Raw genomic sequence first — 25,525 nt, 5'->3', positions numbered from 1 at the left:
GTCATATGCTTAGCTATGTCGAACTTTGTGAGGGCCCCCCAAACTGTTCTGCAGACCAGCTACGCCACATTCCGAGCAAGGATGACGAGAGGACCGATGTCCCTACATCCTCACCAACACTTATTATTGTCTTTTTGATTATAGCCATCCTAGGGGGAGTGAGGTGGTACCTCAATGTCATTTTGATGATTGGTATCAATTTTGAAGACCTTTTTTTTTTTTTTTTTTTTTTTTGTGGGTGGACCTTGATGATGACCTGGAACCACTTGACACAACCAGGGAACCCATCTGCTTGTCATTTTGAGAGCTTCACTATCTACCCCAAGCCTAAGAGGAGCTTCCTGCAGAGTCCTTCATGCCATACTGGGGCTTCCAATCCGATGCGGGTTTTGACTGGCACCCCAGGTACCGTGCAGCCATTTGGTGAGAGCTGTTGTGTCCCCTGCTTCCACCTGTTGCTCTGAATGAAGTCCCTGTGGACCCCAGGAGTCCCCATGGGGGGCATGTGGATTATGAGCCGTCATGTATCTCACCTTGGTAGGGAGTAAAAGAACTGGCTGAGGAGGGGGTTGAGGGAGAGATGCTCATCTTGACTGGCTGGGTTTTACCCTGAACCTGCTTCTTCCTCTCCCTTCCATTTACCACAGGCCTCAGGGGCGACTGGCCGAGACCTGCGTGTCCTGGTTGTCTGCCAGCCCCTCCTGGGCCCCCTCTGTCAAGAGACGTCCTCTCCCGGGCCCTGATTGGCACAGCACTCTGGCAGAAATGCCCTCAGCTTGAGCTGAGACAACACCTGCATACGACCGAAGATTTGTCTTTATACCACTTTCACATACAAATCTTTAAAAATCTGCCTTCTCAGAAATGGAACCTAAACCGCTAGCAATCACACACAGGTACCTGGAATTCTCTAATGCAGGTTGTGACTGGGGGCTCACAACAGGGCACTTGTCCCATTTGGGCTGTCTCCTCTGCTCTTTGAACCCTAAAATAAAGTATGGTTCAGTCAATGGGAAACAGGGGCTTTGGAGAACAGGGTCGCTGAGGCCCGAGTGAGATAGTCGATTCATTCAGTAAACGCCGCCAGAGGACCTACTGTGCCAAGTGCTGTGGCAGAGACCCACCTCCGGGCAAACTCAGAGTGCCATCGAAGGATAAGTGGTGTGGAAGAGAGAGGTACCAGTGCCTGTGGGAGCCCAGAGGAAGGACACCTAACCCAATGTGGGGAAAGCATGGGTGCTCAGAGAAGGCTTTCTGTGAGAGGTGATGACTGAGCCAGGGCTCAAGGGACAAATAACACTCAGCTAGGCTGAAAAGGGAGAGAGAAACCTTTATATGCCGAGATATCACTGAGATGAACTCTCCAAAACCTCCAGCAGATCCGCGTGGCTGACCAGGTATGTTTGCAGCATGGTAGAAGGCCAGACTTCTGGCCAAAAACCCAGGCTGGACTCAGGCCCAAATTTCAGGCCCTGATGTCCAAGGCCAGCCACAGGGCCAGAAGCCAGCTCCTGCAATAGGGCGAAGACGAGAACCACCGGGCTGACCCAGAGTAGAACTTTCCTGCTCAGAGATACAAGCAAATGTACCACATCCTCTGCAGTGTCCTGTGCTGTCCTCTCTGCCCCAAGGCTTGCTGCATGCCATGCCTCAGAGCAGACCCAGGCTGGTGCCTGGAGGTGCAGTGGGCAAACCTAGGAGGCCTGGGGACTTTGAGGGCCAGGAGCCAGCCACTTCATTGTGGTGCAACCTTCCTCCAGAACCGCCTGCCCCAGTGTGGCCCCTGGGGATAAAAGCAGCTCTGGGCCCCCAAGCACTTTGGGCCCCAGACATGGGCACAATGATGAGTCTGTACACCTCCCAACAACCTGTGCAGAAGGTCTTAACCTGCCCTGTTTGGGACATAAGGAGGCACAAACCCAATCCCATCCAGCCAGTAGACTGAGAGTCAAGGTCTTCTGACCACAGAGCCTGTACTCTTTCCCTTATCTCTAGTGGCCTCAACGGGCAGTCCACTGTGTGTGTGTCTGGTGTTGGGAAAGCAGGGAAAAGGTGGAGAAGATACTAGTCTCCTCAGGCCTGTGGCTACAGTTAGATCTTTTGTTGACCGTGAAGCACCAACCATGGGTTAGCAGAAGAGCCTCACGCTACCCCCCCCACCCCCACCCATTCATCCCCTCAGCTGACCTTTCCTCTGGGCCAAGTACAGGCTTGTATTCACTGGGCCACCCATGATATGGCACCAAGAACTATATGCTCCTCTCTCAGGGTTTTCATGGCTTGTACCAATCCAAATTCGGTTGTGTCTCATCTTCAGCTTTCCCTGCTGCCCCCTTGGTACACCCCCTCCTGCCCCAGTCCCACTAGAAGCTAGGCCTCAATCCTAGAAGGTAGGATTTTCTTCTCTGATGCTTATGGTTCCTGATGCTTGTGCTTTATCCCTCACACGGACTCCCGGCTCCCTGGGGCCAGAAGAGCAGCTTTCAGTCAATCCATGACCGAGTCATGGCCAAACTTCTCCAAAAACTTGTCTATACTCAACTCATATGTTTGTTTCTCATCATTTGTTTTTCTCTCCGTTGGCCCTTCCTCTGTTTAAACTAACGTCCAGTGGCTTTTAAATATTTTTGGCCGCAACCCATAGAAACATATAGGTTTTACACGGAAAACCAAACATGTACACATACAAGTGAAACAAAAATTTAAGGAAACAATACTGATCTTTACTATATGCGACACACTCCGATCTATTCTATTCTATTCTATTCTATTCTATTGTTTCATTAAAAAATGCTATCAGGGCCTGTTAAACTGATTTCATGCCCCGTTAATGGGTTGTGACCTACAGTTTGAGAAGCATTGAACCCAGATATATTGACACTCCAAGCCTCAAGTAGTGACATTACAGCATATATTTGCCAAGAAAGAAAAGTCAACTCTAAGATTTTAAAACAGGTAAAAATTTGAAAATAAAAGAGTTTTGAGACTCAAAAGCCTAGGAGATTTCCTCTTCTGGGCAGGATGTAGTAGGTTGTGGGAGCCAGTGCTCCTACTGCAACAAGATGAGATGAGGCTCTCCAGCTGTCCCCTCACTCCTCTCCCTGGACATTTGCCAGTTTGGGACACTGCCTAATGATCAAGATTTGCCTAAAAGAAAGACCTCTAATGGAGGAAAGAGAAACCTGTAAAGCTGTAGTGGCTACATGGGACTAGAATGAAAAAGGGACATGGAGGCCTTAGAAACACAACCAATTTTCTCCACAGAGCATTTGCCGAGTTCTGGGTCTGAATGTGCATCTAAAAAGCAGAGTGAAATCTTCCACAGTCTCACAGCACTTAGAAAACAAAGGCTTCCCAAGAAGAAAGGGCCTGCCTCAAACACAAGGCCAGCTCCTATCTCATGACGTTTGCCAGATTTTGAATCTGCAGGGGGAAGGAGTCTGGATGGTCAGTTTGAGAACTTCTGAAGGGCAGAACTGAATCTCCACAGTCCTTCATGCCTGAGGGTACAGGGGACCTGCAAGGCTCTCAGTCAAAATCCACATGTGAGGAATGCGGGTAAACAGAGAGAGATTGTTTTGCAAAAGTTGAAATCCAGCCTCAAATTAGCTTAATCCTTCACTGGACTGAGACAATCATCCCTCATGGCCATCTGCTTAATGGAGGAAAGAAGGAACATTCTGTGGCAAGTTATATCATCTGGAGTCTCTATACCTCTTACACACAATGTCTGCATATAGTAAAAAATAACGAATCAAGTGAAGAGGCAGGAGACTAGAATCAATAAGCAACAGAAAAAACAGACGCTAGAAACAGACACATAGATGAACACAGCTGAGCATAGGATTGCTGAACTTGAAGACAAATTTAAAACTACACTGAAACAAAAGTCGAGGAAAAAAGACCCAGAGAAAAAGAGATATTAGCATAAAAGATAAGCAGGACATAGTCAGATGTCTAACATTCATATCACTGGAGTCCCAGAAGGAGAGGAGAGAGAGAATGAGACAGATGCAACAGTCAGAGAGATAATGGCAAAAAGTTTCCAGCCAGTGAAAGACACTAAATTCATAGATTCAGGGGGATTGGTGAATCCCAAAAGGGCAAGCACAAAGAAAAGTACATGTAGACACATCAGAGTTAAACTGCTGAAAACCAGGTAAAAAATAATTTTTTAAGCATCAGATACCTTTCTTCAGTGAGAAAAATCCTTTTATGAACATGTCCTGGAGCTGAGAAGCTGAACTTGAGCTTGGGTGAGAGCCATGCCCCGCTACACCAACGCTATGGCCTCGCCTCTCAACAGGAGACATTCTGCACCTAGGAGCCTGAGACCAGCATCCTGAGCATCTTGCCTCATGAATCACTCAACCTCAGCTTGCCAAACAGTCGAAAAATGATCATCCTTTGTAGACACATGTTTTCATGTGTCTTCGTGTTTGAAACATTGTGACACCAAGTCAGAGAAACACAAATTGCCTGGATTTTGAAACTGGAAGGCAGGATTTGCTCATTTCCATTTAGCCCCATTTTCTGAAGTCCAATTACCATTACCCTTGCTGACAAACAAATTCAAAAACATTTGAATCCTTGATGGTTAGAATTTTATTTCACTTTATTTTTTTAATGTTTATTTATTTTTGAGACAGCAATAGACAGAGTGCGAGGGAGACCCAGAATCCGAAGCAGGCTCCAGGCTCTGAGCTGTCAGCACAGAACCCAACGCGGGGTTTGAACTCATGAAATGGGAGATCATGACCTGTGCCAAGGTTGGATGCTTAACTGACTATATCACCCAGGGGCCCTGATGGTGAGAATTTTAAAACACTTTTTTTTTTAACGTTTTATTTGTTTTTGAGAGAGAGAGAAAGAGAGAGAGAGAGAGAGAGAGAGAATGTAAGTGGGGGAGGGGCAGAGAGAGAGAGGGGACAGAGGAGCCAAAGCAGGCTCTGTGCTGATGGTAGACATTCCAGTGTGGGGTTCAAACTCAGGAACTGTGAGATCACAACCTTGAGCCAAAATCAGATGCTTAACCAACTGAGCCACCCAGGAGCCCAAAAACATTATTTGCATATTAAAACAAATATGGATATTGTATGTAGTCTTTGAAAATATGCACACATCTTTAAAATAAATCTTAGCAAAGTTTAGAGAACCCAGAAGGGTGTTGAGCAGTATGCCCTCACTGGGACAGTCATTCACGAAGCTTCAGGGGACATACTGAAGGAGCAGAGTCTTTAGTATTGAGATCTGTGTGGCTGACTGAGATCCAGATCTGCCTCACAAGCTTCTTTTGTCTGCCCAAAAAGATGGGCAAGGAGTTCTGTTCTAATGAGAAGTTAGACAGGAAATAGGTCCTGCTCTCTAGTCTCCCAGGACAGCCTAAACAATCAAGGGGCAAAACTCATTACCTCTTTGGAGGTGTCAGGAAGTATGAAGGTCTGAGATTTTAACCTACTTGGAAGATAACAAGTTATCTTTCCATTGCCGTATGGATATTGACAGAAAACATGAAACTCCTGGGTCAGAGGTAAAGGCTAGGTTACTCCTCGCAGTTATAGTAGTCATCAGGATATTAGCATTTTTGCACAGGATTCCGGAACCTCCATTCTCAGAGGACAATGCAAAGAGGGCCAGGTACACCTGCATGTGAAGTGGGTTGTGTTATAGAAGAACCCTGAGCTTCAGGAAACAAGCTTTTAACTGGAGAGTAAATATGCTTGCTATAGATGGAGACGTGACCTCTACCTTCCAAGGCTATAAGCAAACCTGCCCTTTGTTTTAGAAGGAGATGCTCTCTCTATCTTTCAAGGCTGTTCACTGTGTAAATGTTCCTGAAAAGAAATCTGAGAATAAGGGCAGTGAGTGCCTCTGCTTGCAAGGTGTGCAGCAACATGAAAGACAGTTGGAGGAACGCCACTGACAGGAACCTGGGATCAGATGGCTGTTCGTGGTGCACATGTCTCCTTGCTGTCTCCTCTAACCTCTGGATAAGCCTGAGTGGTAGGTAGCACAGGGCTCATTAGTCCTGCTCATGCGCAGAACCTGAGGGTCTATGGTAAGAGTCACTGGGAAGTAGCTGGGACAGCCTGCCCTACAGGGACTCACAATATAGACAGCAGTTAGATGGGACTCCCCAGTGACTGCTACAACATGAAAAATTGTAAGAGTCTGATGCAGGTTGGTGGCCTCAGAGACGGGTTGTTTCCATTTTGTGGCTCAAAGGCTTGTTTTCAAAGTCAGTCTCACAATCCACAAAAAATAATTGAACTAATAGGTGAGTTTATCAAGGTCTCAGAACACAAGGTCGACATACAAAACCCAGGGGCACCTGGGTGGCTCAGTTGGTTAAGTGTCCGACTTTTAGTTCAGGTCGTGATCTCCTGGTTGGTGAGTTCGAGCCCCACACTGGACTCCACGCTGACAAGGTGGAAGCCTGCTTGGGATTCTGTCTCTTTCCCTCTCTCTCTGCCTTTCCCCCACTTGTGCCTCTTCTCTGTCAAAAATAAATAAGTAGGGGTGCCTGGGTGGCTCAGTTGGTTAAGCCTCCAACTTCGGCTCAGGTCATGATCTCACAGCTTGTGAGTTCAAGCCCCACACCGGGCTCTGTGCTGACAGTTGAGAGCCTGGAGTCTGCTTCAGATTCTGTGACTCCCTCTCTCTCTTCCCTTCCCCAGCTTGTGCGCTCTCTCTCTCTCTCTCTCTCGCTCGCTCTCTCTCTCTCTGTCTCTCTCTCAAAAATAAATAAAAATATTAAAATAAATAAATTTAAAAAATAGATAGATAGACAGAAAACCCAGTGTATTTCTATGAACTGTCAGCACATAATTGGAAATGAAGTAAAAACATAAAAACAATTTTGCAATAATAACATTTACAAACATGACATACAGGGGTACCTAGGTGTCTTAGTTGGTCAAGTGTCTGACTCTTGGTTTCAGCTCAGGTCATGATCATGAGGCAGGTGAGTTTGAGCCCCGTATCAGGCTCTGGGCTGGCAGTGCAGAACCTGGTTGGGATTCTGTCTCTCCCTCTCTCTCTGCTCCTCCCTCACTCGCTCTCTCTGTGTCTCTCTCAAAAATAAATAAATAAACTTTAAAAAACACATGAAATACAAATGACTTCCAACAACTATAAACATTGCTGAAATGAAAAAGTAAATAAATGGAAAGGTGCCATATTCACAATTGGAAGAGTCAATATTATTAAGATGTCTATTCTCCTCCAGTTAATCTTAAGATTTAATGCAATCCTAATCAAATTTCCAACAGGATTGTTTAAAAAATACTAAGTGACATTCTAAGATTTACATGAAAATAGCCAAAGCAATTTTCTTTAAAAAAATTTTTTTAAAAACATTTATTTATTATTGAGAGACAGAGAGAGAGCATGAGCAGGGGAGGGTCAGAGAGAGGAGGAGACACAGAATCCGAAGCAGGCTCCAGGGCTTTGAGCTGTCAGCACAGAGCCCGACAAACCGTGAGATCATGACCTGAGCCGAAGTCGGACGCTTAACCGACTGAGCCACCCAGGAACCCGAAGCCAAAGCACTTTGCAAACAAAAAAACAAAGTTAGAGGAAGACTCAGTCGACCTGATATTAAGACTTACTATGTAAGCAGCTCAGGATGCTACAGTAAAACACTATAAACTGGGAGGCTTATCAACAACAGACATTTCTTTTCTCAGAGTTCTGGGAGCTGGAAGTCAGAGATCACGATGCCAGCATGGACAGGCTCAGGTGAAGGCTCTCTTCCTAGTTGTAGACTGCTGACTTTTCTTTGTGTCCTCGCATGGCTACCTCTCTGGCCTCTTTTTATTCTTTTTCTTTTTACCCTTTGACCCTCTTCAACTTTTTCTCCAATCCCTCATTCCTGATCTCTGCAACCACCAGTCTGTTCTTTATATCTATGAGCTTGTTTTTTTGTTTGGTTGTTTTGTTTTGTTTTCAATTCCACATATAAGAGGGGTCACACAGTATTTGTCTTCGTCTGACTTGTTTCATTTAGCAAAATGCCCTTGAGGTCCATCAGTGTTGTCACAAATGGAAACACTTCATCCCATTCTTTTTTATAGTTGAATAATATCCCATTATATGTATACCACATCTTCTTTATCCATTCATCCATCAGTGGATACTTAGCTTGGTTTCCATATCTTGGCTACTGTAAATAATGCTGCAATGAACATGGGGGTGCAGATATTTTTTTCCAAGGTAGTGTTTTTGTTTTCTTTAGATAAATACCCAGAAATGGAATTGCTGGTTCATATGGTAATTCTATGTTTAATTTTTTAAAGGAAAACTCCATAATATCTTCATGGTGGCTGTACCAATTTCATTCCCATCAACAATGCACAAGGGTCCCCTTTTGTCCACATCATCACCAGCACTTGTTATTTCTTGTCTTTTTCATAGTAGCCATTCTAACAGGTATGAGGTAATATCTCATTGTGATTTTATGTATGTATGTATGTATGTATGTATGAATGTATGTATGTATGTATTTACTTATTGAGGAAGAAAGAAAAAGCATGAGCAGGGGAGGGGTAGAAGGAAAGGGAGAGAGAATCTTGAGCAGCCTTCATGCCCGATTCAGGGCTCGATCTCACAATCATGAGATCATTACCTGAACTGAAATCAAGAATTGGATGCTTAACTGACTGAGCCACCCAGGCACCCCTTCATTGTGATTTTGATTTGCATTTTCCTGATGATTAATGATGTTGAGCATCTTTTCATGTACATATTGGCTATCTGTATATCTTCTTCGGAAAATACCAATTAAACTTTTTAAATTAATATTTATTTATTTTTTTTTAAATTTTTTTTTCAACATTTATTTATTTTTGGGACAGAGAGAGACAGAGCATGAACGGGGGAGGGGCAGAGAGAGAGGGAGACACAGAATCGGAAACAGGCTCCAGGCTCCGAGCCATCAGCCCAGAGCCTGACGCGGGGCTCGAACTCACGGACCGCGAGATCATGACCTGGCTGAAGTCAGATGCCTAACCGACTGCGCCACCCAGGTGCCCCAATATTTATTTATTTTTGAGATACAGACACAGAGACAAACAGGGGAAGGGCAGAGAGAGAGGGAGACACAAAATCTGAAGCACACTCCAGGCTCTGAGCTGTCAGTGGAAAATATCAATTTAGATCCTCTGCCCATTTTTTAAAATCAGATTGTTTTTGCTGTTGAGTTGTATGAGTTCTTTATGTATTTTGGGTTTTAGCCCCTTATCAGATCCATGATTTACAAATATTTTCTCCCATTCAGTAGGTTGCTTTTTCATTTCTCTCCTTCAGATGGTTTCCTTTGCTGTACAGAACCATTTTATTATGTCATTCCACTTATTTATTTTTGCTTTTGTTGCTTTTGCTTTGGTGTCAAATTAAAAAAAAAAATAATTCCAAAACCTATGTCAAGTTGCTTACTGCCTATGTTTTTTCTTAAGTTTATTCATTTATTTTAGAGAGACAGAGAGCATGAGCAGGGGAGGGACAGAGTGAGAGGGAGAGAAAGAGAATACCAAGCAGGCTCCTCACTGCCAGCATGCAGCCTGATGCAGGGCTCGAACCCACGAACCTTGAGATCATGACCTAAGCTGAAACCAAGAGTCAGATGCTCAACCGACTGAGCCACCCAGATGCCCTTGTCTATTTGTTTTGTTTTGTTTTGTTTTGTTTTGTTTTCTAGGAGTTTTATGGTTTCGGGTCTTACATTCAAGTCTTTAATCCATTTTGAGCTAATGTTGTGTATGGTGTAAGATAGTGGTCAAGTTTCATTCTTTCACGTGTGACTGTCCAGTTTTCCCAATACCATTTATTGAAGAGACTATCCTTTCCCCATTGTATATTCCTAGGTCTTTTGTCCTGAATGATTTGACCATATATGCATGTGTTTATTTCTGGGCTGTCTATTTTGTTTGATCTGTGTCTGTGTTTATGCCAGGACCATACTGTTTTCATTACTATAGCTTTGTAATATAATATGAAATCAGGAAGCATGATACCTTCAGCTTTGTTCTTTTTCAAGATTATTTTGGCTATTCTGGTTTTTTGTGGTTCCAGACAAATTTTAGGAAGACACATGGCAGAAAGAGAGGTAGCTAGCTCTCTGTCCTGTTCTTAGGAGAGCACTAATTCCATTCATGAGGGCTTTGCCCTCATGACCTAATTACCTCCCAAAGGTCTCACCTCCAGATACCATCCCATTAGGATTAGGGTTACAACATATGAATTTTGAGGGGACACAAACGTTCAGTCCATAACACTGTACAACAGTAATCAAGACAGTGAAGTACCAGCATAAGGACAGATAAATAAATCAGTGGGATCAACTGGAGAGTCCAGAAGGAAACTCACACTTACAACCAACTGATATTTCACAAACATGCAAAACAACCCAATGGGGTAAAGCAAAGCCTTTTCACTAAATGGTACTTGCATCCATATGGGAGGAAAGGAAACAAACTTGACCCTTACTTCACATCCCACCCAAAAAGTAACTTGAAGCAAACCCATTCATGGGCACACCCATTCATGAGGCATGTAGCAACAACAAGAGAACAAAGTATTGATACATGCAATAGCTCAGAAGATTCTCCAGGGGATTATGCTGAGTGAAGAAAAGCCAATCCCAAAACACTGCATGCTATGTGGTATGATCTATACATCATTTTCTAACATGTGGCAAAATTTTAGAAATGAAGGACAGAACAGCGGTTGCCAGAAGTTAGGGACTGAGGGGGAGAGAGATGGAGGAGGGAGATGGGTGTGGCTATGAAGGGCAACACAAAGCATCCTTGTGTTCAGGATCCTGACTGTGGTGGTGGATACATGAACCTACACAGATGATAAAATTTTATAGACACACACACACACACACACACACACACACAGGAGTGGAACCAAAACTAGGGAAATCTGACTAAGAGGGGTGGATTGTAACAATGTCGATATCCTGGTTGTGATATTATACTACAGGTTTGCAAAATGTTACCATTGGGGAAACTGGGCAAAATGTACAAAGGATTTCATACTATTTTTGCAAGTGCATGATTCTACAGTTATCTCAATAAAAGCTTCAGTTAAAAATAAATTTGAGATGGATCATAGGCCTACATGTAAAATTTTAATAATTCCTTTCATTAGAACTTTTTTATAATTCCCAGGAGAAAATAAGGGACTGTCTTCATGACCTGGGAGTGGGCAGATTCCTTAGGAAAAGATTTTTTTAAACAAGGCAAAGAAAACAATAAATATAGAATTAAAACTGATAAGTTAAATTTCACCAAATTAAAAACATGTCTGGTCATTAAAGTCATCACAGTAACTTCAAGCTGGCAGATGGGGGACGGAGTCTGGGGGAGTCCACATCTGATACTTCACCATTTGGGCTCAGAAGCAGCGCTCATCACCTCCACCCTGGCTGAGAAAAACTAATCAAATGGCTCCATCTGGCTGCCAGGAATGGCGGTGGCCACTGTGATCCTTTGCTGGGAAGCCACCTCCCAGCGATGGCCCCACACTGAGGAGAGAGGATAGCAGCTCAATAACAGCAACAGTAATAGCTTTATACTATCAAGAAAACTTAGGAGGCATTGTCTCTCTCCACAACATCCCTGAAAGTTGAGTACTCTACTTCCCATCTTAAAGTCTAGGAAACTGAACCTGAGGAAGTTGAAATAACTTCCCCACACTCACACAGCTAGCAGCTGGAAGGTCCAAGGACCCACCCTAAGTCCGTTAGACTTTTTTTAAAGTAGGCTTCACTCCCAGCATGTAGCCCAACCCAGGGCTTGAACTCACAACCCTGAGATCTAGAGTCAGATGCTTAAGCAACTGAGCCACTTAAGCATCCCACAAGTCTATTAGATTTTAATCCTCCTAGCTGCTTTCCTCAGAGCCAGCCACACTAGAGACATGCTGTCATTTATGGCAAAAGAAACCATAATATCTGGAAGCAGAGAGGTGTGAATATGTATACGCTTTTATCATCTAATGTGGAAAACTGGAAGCTACCTGGGGAAATACATGCATTGGTTTGTGATTTTGCTCTTAAAGTAAGTTCATTCTTGTTTTACACAGTCACAACACAATCCTCAGTGTTTTAATAAAGAAAATGCTCCTGGTATCCAAATTGGATCACAGAAGGGTTTCCCTTGAGCAAACCATCATCTTGTGGCAATGAACATAACCGGTAGGAGTAAGAATAATTTTTGTTTGTTTTTTCTTTCTTTCAGATGCCAAAACACAGCAGTAACCTTTAAGGTTAGAAGCTTTTGCATTAAACAGAGCAAAACAAACAAAGTGCCTTCCTTAGGGCAGGACTTTTGGGCACAGCAATCAAATCTTTGATGGATATCATAAAATACGTAAAAGATGGAAATTTAATTAAATCAAGATGTAAAAAGCTGGGGTGATCCATTTGGGGAAAAACTGAGGTGGCCATATATTGTCCAAAATGTACACTTTATTTTGAAAGTAAAAAGGGTTGATATTAATAATTGCACAGGACAGCAGGCATAACGTCGGGGTATAAAGACATGTTGCCCTAAATTTGTCCTGCGGTTTAACTTGGCAAAGATGTGACTACATTTTATAATAGAGACCAACCAGTAGTGAGACATCTAACCCTTTCAAAAAAGAACAAAAAGTATCTTTCAGTGTGCTGGCAGGAATTTGGCATCTGATTTGAATTTTATTTTGGAAATGAAGTTCTAAGGGAGATTTCAAACCATTCAAGAGCTTCAATAACCACCACTCTGTGGCAACACACATTACTTGCATTTAGTAGACCCAATTTGTAATGCTGTGTCTTACAGACACCCCTGTATGGATGTACCATAGTCTGTTTATCCATTCACCTATTGAAGGACATCTTGGTTGTTTCCAACTTGAGGTGGTTGTGAATAAAGCTGCTATGAACATTACATGCAGGCTTTTGTGCACACCTAAGTTTTCCAATCAATTGGATAAACATGTAGGAGCATCATTGCTAGATCATATAGTAAGACTATATTTAGCTTTGTAAAAAAACCGCCAAACTGTCTTCCAAAGTGGCTGTATCCTATTTTGCATTCCCACAAGCCACAAATGAGAGTGTCTATTGCTCTGTTGTCTATTGCTCTTCGCCAACTTTTGTGAACGATTATTGTTAGTTTTTTGGGTTTTAGCCATTCTAATACGTGTGCAGAAATGTCTCATTATTGCTTTAATTTGTAATTCCCTAGTGACAAACGTGGATGAGTATTTTGTTTTCATTTGTTTACTTTTCATCTGTATATCTTATTTGGTGAGGTATCTGTTTACATGTTTTGCCCATTTTTTAATTGGGTTGATGGTTTTCTTATTATTGAGCTTTGTGTGTTTTGGATAACAGTCCTTTATCAGATATGTTTTGCAAATATTTTCTCCCAGTTTCTGGCATTTCTATTTAATTCTCTTAACAATCTTTTGCAGAGCACATGTTTAAATTTTTTTATTTAAAAAAAATTTAGGGGTGTCTGGGTGGCTCAGTCGGCTGAGCATCTGACTCTTGATTTTGGCTCAGGTCATGAACTCATGATTTTGTGGGTTTGAGCCCCACGTTGGGCTCGGGGCCGACAGCCCAGAGCCTGCTTGGATTCTCTCTCTCTTTCTCTCTCTCTCTTTCTCTCCCTCCCCCACTTGTGTGCTCTCTCTCTCTCTTCCTCAAAATAAATAAATACACATTAAAAGATTTTTTTAAATTTGAGTATAGTTGATGAGAAGTCGTTAATTTTAATGAAGACTAACTTATAAATTTTTTCTTTCATGGATCATGCCTTTGGTGTCATGTCTAAAAATTCAAATCCAAGATCACCTAGATTTTTTCCTATGTTTTCTTCTAGAAGTTTTATAGTTTTATATTTTACATTTGTCTATGATTCTTTTTGAGTTAATTTTGTGAAAAATGTAAGATCTGTGTCCAGATCCAATTATTCCAGCACAATTTTTTGAAAAGATTATCCTTTCTCCATTGACTTTCCTTTGCCCCTTTGTCAAAGATCAGTTGACCACATTTATATAGATCTGTTTCTGGACTCTATTGTGTTCCATTGATCTATGTATCTATTCTCTCACTAATACCATGCTGTCTTGCTTATTGTAGCTTTACAGTAAGTCTTGAAGTTCAGTAGCATCAGTTCTCCAACTTTGTTACTCTTCAGTATTATGTGTTGGCTATTCTGGGTCTCTTTACCTTTTTTAATGTTTATTTATTTTTTGAGAGAGAGAGAGAGAGAGAGAGAGAGAGCACACATGTGAGTCGGGGAGGGGCAGAGAGAGAAAGGGAGTTAGAGAATCCTAAGCAGGTTCTGTACTGTCAGTATGGAGCCCCATGTGAGGCTTGAAGCCACAAACTGGGATCATGACCTGAGCTGAAATCAAGAGTAGGACACTTAACCAACTGAGCCACCCAGGTACCCCTCCTTACCTTTTTATGTAAACTCTAGAATAAACTGGCTGATATCCACAAAATAGCTTGCTAGGATTTTCATTGGAATTGTGCTTAATCTACACATCACATTGGGAGTAATTGAGATCTTAAGAATATTGATTTTTTTCTATCCACAGACATGGAGTAGCTCTCAATTTACTTAAATCCTTTTGATTTCTTTCATCAGCTGGTATTGATTTCTAGTTTAATTCCACTGTGGTCTAAGAATAGACTCTGTATGAATTCTATTCTCTTAAATGTGTTAAGGTATGTTTTATGACCTGGAAAGGGGTCCATCTTGGTGAATATTCCATGTGAACTTGAGGAGAACCTGTATTCTGCTGTTGTTGGATGAAGTATTGTATAAATGTCAGATTAACGTTGATTGACGTTGTTGTTCAGTTTAACTATATCCTTGCTGGATTTGCCTGCTGGAGTTAGTTATTACTAAAAAATGGTGTTGAAGTCATTGGTTATGATGGTGAGTTCGTCTATTTTTTTCTATACAGTTGTATACATTTTTGTTTCATATACTTTGATGATCTACTGTTAGGTACATACACATTAAATATTATTATGCCTTCCTAGGCAAGTGACACCTTTAACATTATGTTTTGTCCTCTCTTTATTCCTGGTAAACTTCCTTGTTCTGAAGTCTGCTTTGCTTGAAATTAAGATAGCTACTCCAGCTTTCTTTTAATTAGTGTTAAGATGGCACAGCTTTCTCCACTCCTTTATTTTTGACTTATCTGTGTCTTTATATTTAAAGTGAATTTCTTACAGACAACACACACTTGGGTGTTGCTTTTTTCTTTTTTTTAAGTTTGTTTGTTTATTTTTGAGAGAGAGAGAGAGAGAGAGCGAGAGCAGGGGAGGGGAGGAGAGAGTCCCAAGCAGGCTCCCCACCCTCAGCACAGAGCCCCGCAAGGTGACGGACTCACCAACTCACCAATCCTGAGACTGTGACCTGAGTGGAAGTCTGGAGTCAGAAGCTCAACTGACTGAGCCACCCAGGCGCCCCTGGGCCTTGCTGTTTTATCCATTGACAATTTCTGTCTTTTAATTGGTGTAGACTACTCACACCTTGTTTGTAACTGTTTTCCATTTGTTCCACTTGACTTTCATGCATGATTTTGCATTTGTAATTTTGTATTCTTTGTTAAAGGGAATCCCTTCAGATTCCTCAAAACCTGGAGCCCCCCCCTGCCTGGCATGCATTACGTACCAACAGAAAAGCTGCACACCAGCTCTGGTTGGGCAGGAGGGATGCAGGGCTTGGGGACTCAACCGTAAAGTACAGGAGTGCCCAGGGTCTCTGCTGGGCGGATCCCAATCCCCAGACACTGACAAACGTTTCAGCCAATGGGAGTGTTCCTACAGAACAATTCTGACAGCAAGGGGGCGGAGCTGCCTCCCGCCTCTCAGCTGGGCCCACAGTGGGCGTGGCTTACCTATACGCCAGTTTACTACCTGGACGTTTGCGCTTTGTTGCCCTGACGACTGTGGCTGGATCGCCGCAGACTAGATTGGAAACTAGCTTGCAGCACGTCGAGGACAGTGTACCTGTCGAGAGATCGTCGCGGTGTCTCAGTTTCCCGGGAATACACGGCAGCAGTAAGGATAACAGGGTTCCGTGGCCTTTTCCTGCCTGAATTCTTCGCCAGGCGCTCTGATGCCTGAAGGGCTGCGTCGCAGGCTCCCTGACTCCATGCGGGGAGGGGTCTTGGCAGAAAACCGTCCGGAGAGCCACGACCCTGCGGGCTGCGGGCTCCACTTTCCCCGTGGGGTGTTCATTTTGCATCAGGGCATTTCTTTGCTGCCACTTATAATTACCTCTGGATTTGTGGGTCTTCGCAGAGGTTTGTCTCCAGGCTGCTGTTGGAAACAGCGGGAGCCCTTAGTAACAGGGCTTCTGTCTTCCTTGCAGAGCCATGGGCAGCAAGAAGAAGGAAATTGCCCTGCAGGTAAGCCTCAAGGGGAGTTTGCTTCCAGCGTCTGGTGGGGGTTAGGGATCGAGGAAGATGGTGTGGAGTGAGAAGAAATGTATAAAAATGATGTTATTTGCCAGCAGTGATAGACAGTGTTCTCAAACTTGAATACTGTACCCTTCCATCTTGAAGGAAAAAAAAAATCTCCACAAAAAAAAAGACAACTTTTTGTGCCCTTAAAATATAAGTAAACATAACATTGGGTATAAGCTTTTTATGTTTATAGTGCTTATGCAAACCTAACCCAAACATGAATTAAAATTAAACTAAAAAGGCAAGAAAATGTGAACAAATGCAATTCGATGCTGACATATTTTTGTTGAAATATAAATGCAGCTTGCCGTGAGAATACGATGTAGAGTTCTTTTGAGTTTGGGCATGCTTCTGTAACTACATGCTCTCTGGAGACCCAGTTCTCACCACTGCTTGTTGCTATCATTTGCTTATTCAAGAAATACGTTTTGATATTTTATGTGCTACACATTTGTTGTACAGAGCACTTTACTTCATTTGCACCTGGAATGAATGAATCTGTAAGCCAGCATCTGCTTTTTTTTTTTTTCCTGGTCCTAAGCAAGAAGGAGTGTGGGACACCTGAGTAGCTCAGTATTTCAATCGTTCAGCTCCTGAGTTTGGCCCAGGTCATGATCCCAGGATTGTGGATCCAGCCCCCACATCAGGCTCCGGACTGAGAGTGGAGCCTGCTTAAGATCCTCTCTCTCTCTCTCTCTCTCTCTCTCTCTCTCTCTCTCTCTGCCCTTGCCACACTTGCACTCTCTCGCTCTACTTAAAAAACAAAGTGCTTTGTCATAAGCAGATCATGTGGATGATCTGTAATATGTGCACATTTTAAAGCAAACTTACAGTGTCTCTTAGTTCAGCTCATCTGGATACATGCTCAGGCTACAGGCACTTCCTGCAAAGTAGCAGTGACCTTGAGACACCTGATTTCCCTTTCATTGTCCTTCGTGGCATGAGCATGTGTTTCAAAAGCCTAGTAATTTAAAAAGGGAGATCAATGTCAGTGTAAGGATAGAGTGTACGAGGAGAGGGTTGGAAGAGCTTTGGAATGAAAGTCTGAAGCCCTGATAGTTCTTGACTCTTCTCATAGGCAACTGACACTGGAGATAGATCAAATAGGCTCTCTTGCTATAGTTTGCTCATCTGTAGAACAAGGCTGTCCAGTGCACTATCCCTAAGGGCCTTTCCAGCATTGATGCTGTAATACTCCAGAGTTATGAAACTTTTCACATGCGGACATCCTGTCTGTAAATAAATTCTAAGCACCTAGTCCTACCACTTCTTGCTTTGTGAACGATTTCCTCAGCCTCTCTGAGACTCCATATCCTTTCTGTAAACAGGATAATAGATAGCCTGCAGAGTTGTTGTGACAACTGATTGGATTGATTGCTGCCTATGGTGGCTCTAAGATTTTTGCCCTATATGATTGTCTTTTCATCTGTTTATGCCCTATGTCCCCTTTGGGGCTAATACTATTTTTTGGTGACTTCAAAAAAAATGTTATTTCCCAGAGTTCTGAATTCAATGTGGTACTCCGAGTAAAGGCTCCCATTTGCTGAGGAGGAGGGTGATTGGGAGTGCATGGGGATATCTGTATAAGCATTGCCTCCACCAGGCAAGCTCCTTGAAAGCAGTGCCCTAGGGTTTGCCAACCCAGGAACCCTGTCCTCTCTCTGGTTAAGACTATGTAGGGCTCCTTCTGTCACTGAGACAGAAATCGCAGGACATCAAGAGACAGTTTGGCCAGAATGTGCCACACGTTCCCTATTCATCCCCTACCAAATATAGGGCTTAGTCAAGTCCAGACATTTCCCATACTGTTCTGCTCCTGCCCCATTCCTGGGAACAAGATTCTCTAACTGTTCAGGTCCTGGCTCCTGTGCTGGTGTGGCTCATTCCATGCCAGGGGCGCACCACAGAGAGTTGCTAGTGACTGGCAGTTGAGCCTCTGGAAGAGACTGTTATGAGAGAGGGTGGGGGTGGGGACTCTTCTGAACCCTCGGTCACCTTTTCAGGACTACATTTGGGAGCCCAGGATGAGTTAGTCCAGCTCTCTTAGGTCATTTAAGGCATCAAGAAACTCTTCTGGTTTTTTTTTCTTTCTTTTTTGTTTTTCATAGGAACAAAAAGCATGGAAATATGATTTCTTTAAAGATGGATCTTTAGGAGTGCCTGGGTGGCTCAGTCAGTGAAGTGTCCGACTCTTAATTTCAGCTCAGGTCATGATCCCAGGGTCGTGGAATCGAGCCCCTCATCGGGCTCTGTGCTGAGCATGGAGCCTGCTTAAGAGTCTGTCTCTCCCTCTGCCCCTCACCTGCTCTCTCTCCCTCTCTGAAGAAGAAGAAGAAGAAGAAGAAGAAGAAGAAGAAGAAGAAGAAGAGGAGGAGGAAAGGAAGGAAGGAAGGAAGGAAGAAGAAAGAAGAAGAAAAGAAAGATGGATCTTTAGTAAAAGGTTTGCAGATATTACATGTTTCCAGCTCTTTTAACGGGACAAAGACCTGAGCATACCTATATTAAGAATGAGTGGTAATTGTCATGGTCTTTTAATTTTTATAGTTTTAAATTAGCCCTACCAAAACTTACTAATTACAATGGGAAAGAGAATAATTTCACAGTGCAGAAGACTCACAGACCACCTTAAGTGATTAAAGTGAATATCAACAAGAAGGGGGCAGATCGAAATTGTGTGTCACCTGATAGGATGCCATGAGAGAACACTCTTCTGCTTTTCTGATGCTCCAGCCCATCTAACCAATTCTAACCAACCCAGAGCTGCACAGCCTGGATCTAATCAGGGAACATCAAACATGCCCGAACCGAGGGACGTTCTACAACATTATTCCCTCATAGTCATCACAAGCGTCAAGGCCATGAAAATCAAGGAAAAGACTGAAGAACTCTTCCTGACTGAAAGAGACTAATCCAGCAGATGATTCCAATGAGATCCTTTGCCATTCAGGACATTATTGGGATGATTGGTAAAACCTGAATGGGATCTGAAGATTTTATATTAATAATCTATATCAGTGTTTATTTCCTGACTTTGATGGTTGTATTGTGGTTATGTAGGGTAATGTATTGAGGGATCTTGATATATCAGATTGGTAACTTAAATTCAAGTAATTTAAAAATAATTCAACTTATTTAATAATTTAAACAATTCAATAAGTTCCTTTGAAAAATTTTAATGTTTATTTATTTTTGAGAGAGAGAGAGAAAGAGTACGAACAGGGGAAGGGCAGAGAGAGAGGGAGACACAGAACTCGAGGCAGGCTCCTGGCTCCGAGCTGTCAGCACAGAGTCTGACACAGGGCTCAAACTCATGAACCGTGTGATTGTGACCTGAGCCAAAGTTGGAGGCTTAACTGACTGAGCCACCCAGACGCCCCTCAAGAAGTTCTTCATACTGCCCTTGCAAATCTTCTATAAGTTTGAAATTGTTTCCAAATAAAGACATTATATAAAAATGTACACTGTTAATAATGTACTATGTATAACATAATATGTATTTCTCCTTGAATTTCATTTATGATGGAAACTAGAATACTTTATAGATAAGAGAAAAATGTGAAGAAATGGCAACAAATTCAAATGCTAATTATTTCTGATGTTGATGTTTGGATATATTTAGCAAAAGATGTGCAAAACACATACACCCAAATAGCACAAAACATTGCCTGAGAAATTAAGGAGGATTTAATAAGTGATGAGAAACATGATGTTCGTGGACTGTAAGACTCAATGTTGTTGCTAAGATCTAATTTTTTCCAAATTGATTCAGTGCAATCCCATATAAAGTATCTGCAGGAGTTTTTGTAGAAATGGACATTTCTAAAATATATACAGGAAAGTGAAGGATCAAGAATAACCAAACAATCTTGAGAAAGAAGAACAAATATGGAAGCCCCACACTGCCTGATTCCAAGACTTTTTACAAAGTTACGGTAATCAGAATAGGGTGGTGTTGGCAAAAGAATAGAAAATAGGTCAATGAAACAGAATAAAGTCCAAAATAAACCCATGCTTATGTAGTCAACTGTTTTTCAACAAAGATGCCAAAGCAATTTAATGAGAAAAATAAAAGTTTTGCAGAAACAAATGTACCTCTACGTGGAAATAAAATTAACGTCAATCCTTCCCTCACAATCCAGACAAAAATTAATTTCAGGTAGCTCACAGACTTAAATGTGAAAGCTTAAATTATAAAGCTTCTGGAATCTAAGAGCATCTTTGTGATATAGATATACTCTACAATCAAATAATACAAAGGCCAACGGTCCAATAAAGAAAATGGACAGACCAGTGGGCATTTCTCAAGATACATAAATGATAAGCACACTAAATAGTGCTTATTTTAATAAATGCTTATTTTTTAATAAGCATTATCTAATAATTTACAGTGCTTAACACCATCTGTCATCAGGGAAATGAAACTACAGCCACCATGAGATACTGCTACATTACCATTAGTGTGGCTAAAATTGAAAAGAATGACGTCACTACATTTTGGTGAGAATGTGGAGCAACCAGGACTCTTACAGGTTGCTGATGAAAGTTAAAAATGGGTACAACCACCTTGGGAAAAGCGCGGGCAGTTTCTTACTAAACTGAACATACATTTGCCCTATGTCCCAGCCACGCCACTCCTTGAGCATCTACTTACTGACGACAGAGGAGAACATGAGCCCAAAAAGATGTAACAAGAGTGTTTGTAAGTCTTTGTTTATAATGGCCCCAAACTAGACGTAGCCCAAATGTCCTTCAAGCAAATTACAATACAGTCATACGATGGAATATGCTCAAGAATAAAAATGAACTACTGGCACACAACTACACAGATGCACCCCAAATACACCGAGTGAGAGGAACCAGCACAAAACCATACATGCTGCATTATTCCATTTATAGGAGGCTTTAGAAGAGACAAATGTACTGTGACAGAAAGCAGATCAGGGTTCACCTGGGGTGGTGAGCACGGGTGACTGGGAGGAGACAGAGGAACTTTTGGGGGTGATGGGAAAGTTCTGGATTGTGATAGGGGTGTGGTGACCTGGGTGAGTGCATTTGCCTAAACTCGGTGAACTGTAACTCTTTAGTTCTGCGCATTTCACTGTACATGAATTATAGCGCAAGAGCACATAAAAAGAAAAAAAAATGAATGAATCCCTCTCTGTGTATAAATTTACATAAATGTTAAAACTTGATTTGAGTGAGCACAAAAGTTGCAAAAAGATATCTACAGTATGGTACTATTTATGGACATTTTATGGACACAAAACAATTCTATAAGTTGTTTTTTGGACAAGCAACAAGAAAAAGTTATTTTTAAAAGTTGACTGAGGGGGAAGGGAAACAAAAATAATAGAAAAACAGGGAGGGGGACAAAACAGAAGAGACTCATAAATATGGAGAACAAACAGAGGGTTACTGGAGGGGTTGTGGGAGGGGGGGTGGGCTAAATGGGTAAGAGGCACTAAGGAATCTACTCCTGAAATAATTGTTGCACTATATGCTAACTAATTTGGAAGTAAATTTCTAAAAAATAAAAAATAAAGTTAAAAAAATAGATGAAGATAAATAAATAATAAACATTTAAACATTTATTTACAAAAAAAAAAAAAAATTTGACTGAGGAGCACCTGGATGGCTCAGACCATTAAGCACCTGACTCTTGGTTTTGGCTCAGGTCATGATCTCATGGTTCCTGGGATCAGGCCCTGAGCTGGGCTCCGTGCTGACAGCTCAGAGCCTTCGTGGGATTCTCTGTCTCCCCCTCTCTCTCTGCCCCTCTCCTGCTCACGGATGCACGTGCGTGTGTGCTTGTGTGTTCTCTCTCTCTCTGTCTCTCTCTCTGTCTCTCTCTGTCTCTCTCTCTCTCTCTCTCTCTCTCTCTCTCTCTCTATATATATATATATATATATATATATATATATATTGAGATTTTCTTAGGTTAGTGGTGATTCCTAGAGATGGAGACAGGAAGAGAGAAAAGGAGAAAGGCAGCTTGGGGAAAGAAGACAGCTTGAGCTGTGTATTTGTACCTATTTTGGGGAGAAAGGGAGGGACAGAGGGAAAGAGAGAAGTAGGTAGGTATCTGGAGTAAATACATCAAATCATTTCCCCATCTATGCCCTCACTAATACAGCCTTTGTTCTCTTTGATGGTAGGTTAACATCAGCACCCAGGAGCTTTGGGAGGAAATGCTCAGTTCCAAAGGACTAACTGGTAATTTAAGATAATTTTTGAGATCCATCCTTTTCAAAATTGCTAAACAGCATATTGAACCATGAAGAGAAAGGCTGCAATGAATGCCATTTCCCATAATCTTGAGTTTCATAGATAAAGGATGAGGTAACTTCTTTGTGTGTAAATATATCTGGCTTGATCATCTGTCAGTTCAGGAAAGCAGTCAGTACTGTCGGAAAACAGGGTTCCCTTGTTTGTTTGTTTTCTTTTTTTTTTCTTTTTTTTTTTTTTTTAATTTTTTTTAACGTTTATTTATTTTTGAGACAGAGAGAGACAGAGCATGAATGGGGGAGGGGCAGAGAGAGAGGGAGACACAGAATCGGAAGCAGGCTCCAGGCTCTGAGCCATCAGCCCAGGGCCTGACGCGGGGCTCGAACTCAAGGACCGCGAGATTGTGACCTGGCTGAAGTCGGACGCTTAACCGACTGAGCCACCCAGGCGCCCCCAGGGTTCCCTTGTTTTAAAGCTGACTGTCAGACCCAAGTGCTGTTTAGTGTTAAGGAATGAAAACCTTTTTTTAAAAAAAATGTTTGTTTGTTTGTTTGTTTGTTTGTTTGTTTGTTTTGAGAGAGAGTTAGAGAGCAAGTGAAGGAGGGGCAGGGAGGGAGACAGAATCCCAAGCAGGCTCTGCATCAGTGCAGAGCCTGAAGCAGAGCTCAGACTCACGAACCATGATCATAACCTGAGCCCAAATCAAGAGTTGGATGCTCTAACCAGCTGAGCCAGCCAGTTGCCCCTGAAAACCTCTTCCGATTACATGAGGCACAAAGGGGAATGTATGGTTAGGAATGTGAGAATCTCTTGGAACTCAGGGGCTGATAGGAGAGCTAGACCTCCCAAGGGATGGGAACCAGGGACTGCACAGTCATTAGGAAACAGCAGAGCCACCGTCCCCGGGCCTCCTCGTCCCTGTTGTCCTGTATGTTATCTATTGCTGTGCAACAATTTACCCCAAAGCCTTGTAGCTTAAAACAACGAACATTTATTATCCCACAGTTTCTGTGGATTTGGAATCCAGGTGTTGCTTAGCCTCTGGTTTGGGCTCTCCCACCAGGCTGCAGTGAAAGAGTGAGACAGAGAATGTCAAGCCCAACTAGAGTCTAGTTTGCTTCCAAGCTCCGTCATGTGGCTTTGGCAGATCTTTAAAAGTCATTTCCAACTTCATTCACGTGGCTATTGGCAGGACTCAGGATCCTACTGGCTATTGGCCAGAGACATCAAGTTCTCGCTAGCAGTTTATCCATCAGGCTACTTACAACACAGTAACTTTCTTCCCTAGGGGAAGAGGGAGAGAAGAGGAGGGAGAGACCTATGAAAGTCATAGCCTTTTTGTAACTGAGTCTCAGAAGTGACATCCCATCGCTTTGCCCTGCTCCGTTTGTTAGAAGCCAGTCACTAGGTCCAGCCTGCACTCAAGGGCAGGGGGTTACACAAAGGCATAAACCCCAGGAGGCAGGAATCCCTGGTGACATCTGAGAGGCTGCCTACCACAACTGCCCCTACTATTCCTTTCTCTTCCTCATTTACCATGCATACCTCTGGGCTCCCTTCTCTCTGTGTATCCACTCACTTCTCCCCATAAATACACCACTCAGCCGGCTTGTCTCTGCTCTCATCTGTCCCCAGCACCACCTGTCCCAAGTGACTTCAGCATTCAAGGCCCCTCCCCACCCCTCTCCCATGACTCAATTTTTCTTTCCAGTCCCTTCACCTACTGTTCCCTGAGATATGCCCTGAGCTCCCACCTGTTTCCTGAACATGCCACAAGTCTCCCCACTTCTTTACTTTTATCCATGTTGTTCCTACTCCCTGGAATGCCATGGCCCCATCACAACCTGGAGACATCACCCTCATTCCCAGGCCCAGCTCCAAAGCAGCTAGCTGCCTTGCATGCAATTTTTCCAGAACCTCTGCATGGTCACTTCCCTCTGGGAGTCACCTGGGCTCCAGGGTGGGACTCTGTCTCAGTCTCTACCCTCCCGCACACATCCAGCTTGGTGTGGCCCCTGTCTGGAGGAGCACGCGTGGCTTTCCCCCTAATCTCTAAACACGAGGGCATCGTCTTTTTCATCTCGGTCCGTAGCCGACTTGCCCAGGCCTGGTGCAGAGTGAGTGCTAAATCTCGCTGATTGCATCGATCCAGCAGTGTATGTGTGAGTCTTGCCACACTCCACTACTTGAGGGATTACACAGCTTTTTCGATGGTGCCAGGTCTCAACTATTTTGTGTGCGTGTCTCGTCTGTACAACCAGAACATGGCTCTAGGGCAAAACAAGCATTACCTCTCATCATTCTTTAAGAAGTTGCCATGTTCCAGGCACCCTACGTGATCAGAGCTGACGTCTGCTGGGCGTGGACTCTGTCAAGCCCTGCTCTGAGTGGTGCCAGGGAATTGTGCTGACTGGAGGCAGCAGGGGCTCATCCTTCCCTTCTTATCAGGCTCTTCCTTCTTTCTAGAGCCGTCAGAAATTTGCTTCCAAAATCAACCCCTGTCTTGGAAGTCCTGCCTTCTGCTGGATCATTTTCATCTGCCTTCAAACATGCAAGTCTATTCAGATTTACACACACACACCCCTTTTCATTTTCTCTGCCATTTCTTTCCTTCCAGATGTCTTCCCTGTTTTCCTTCCTGTCTCTCAAACTGTTGCTATGCTTCCTCTCCAGTCCTGCTCTCCCTCATAACCTTGCGAAGCGTGCCTTTGTCGCCACCACTGCCCAGAGAGCCAGGGAGTGCCAGAGGAGCCGGGAAGCTGAACCATGGGTGCAAATCCTGTCTGCTGTTGTCCTCAGAGAAACCCAGAGCTTATCC

The 25,525-nt window shown here is 43.0% G+C and overlaps 1 protein-coding gene across 4 annotated transcripts in view; it reads left to right on the top strand.

The window, feature by feature from the left end:
• The window catches only part of NME9 (NME/NM23 family member 9), a 40,020-nt gene that overhangs the window by 182 nt on the left and 14,313 nt on the right, over positions 1-25,525 (top strand). For 2 of the 4 annotated variants that reach the window (XM_047874922.1, XM_047874924.1), the window contains exons 2-3: positions 280-405; positions 22,638-22,695. In XM_047874922.1, coding sequence (XP_047730878.1) covers positions 22,671-22,695 — 25 coding nt within the window. In that variant the 5' untranslated portion in view covers positions 280-405; positions 22,638-22,670. Of the gene's footprint in view, positions 1-279; positions 406-15,923; positions 16,076-16,388; positions 16,426-22,637; positions 22,696-25,525 lie in introns of those variants that run through there. The other 2 variants (XM_047874921.1, XM_047874923.1) reach the window with 2 other exon arrangements.

Source organism: Prionailurus viverrinus, chromosome C2 (genome assembly GCF_022837055.1).
Source record: "Prionailurus viverrinus isolate Anna chromosome C2, UM_Priviv_1.0, whole genome shotgun sequence".
Lineage (NCBI taxonomy): Eukaryota > Metazoa > Chordata > Mammalia > Carnivora > Felidae > Prionailurus > Prionailurus viverrinus.
Note: the sequence above shows the minus strand (reverse complement) of the source record. Positions and strands in the feature narration are given on the sequence as shown.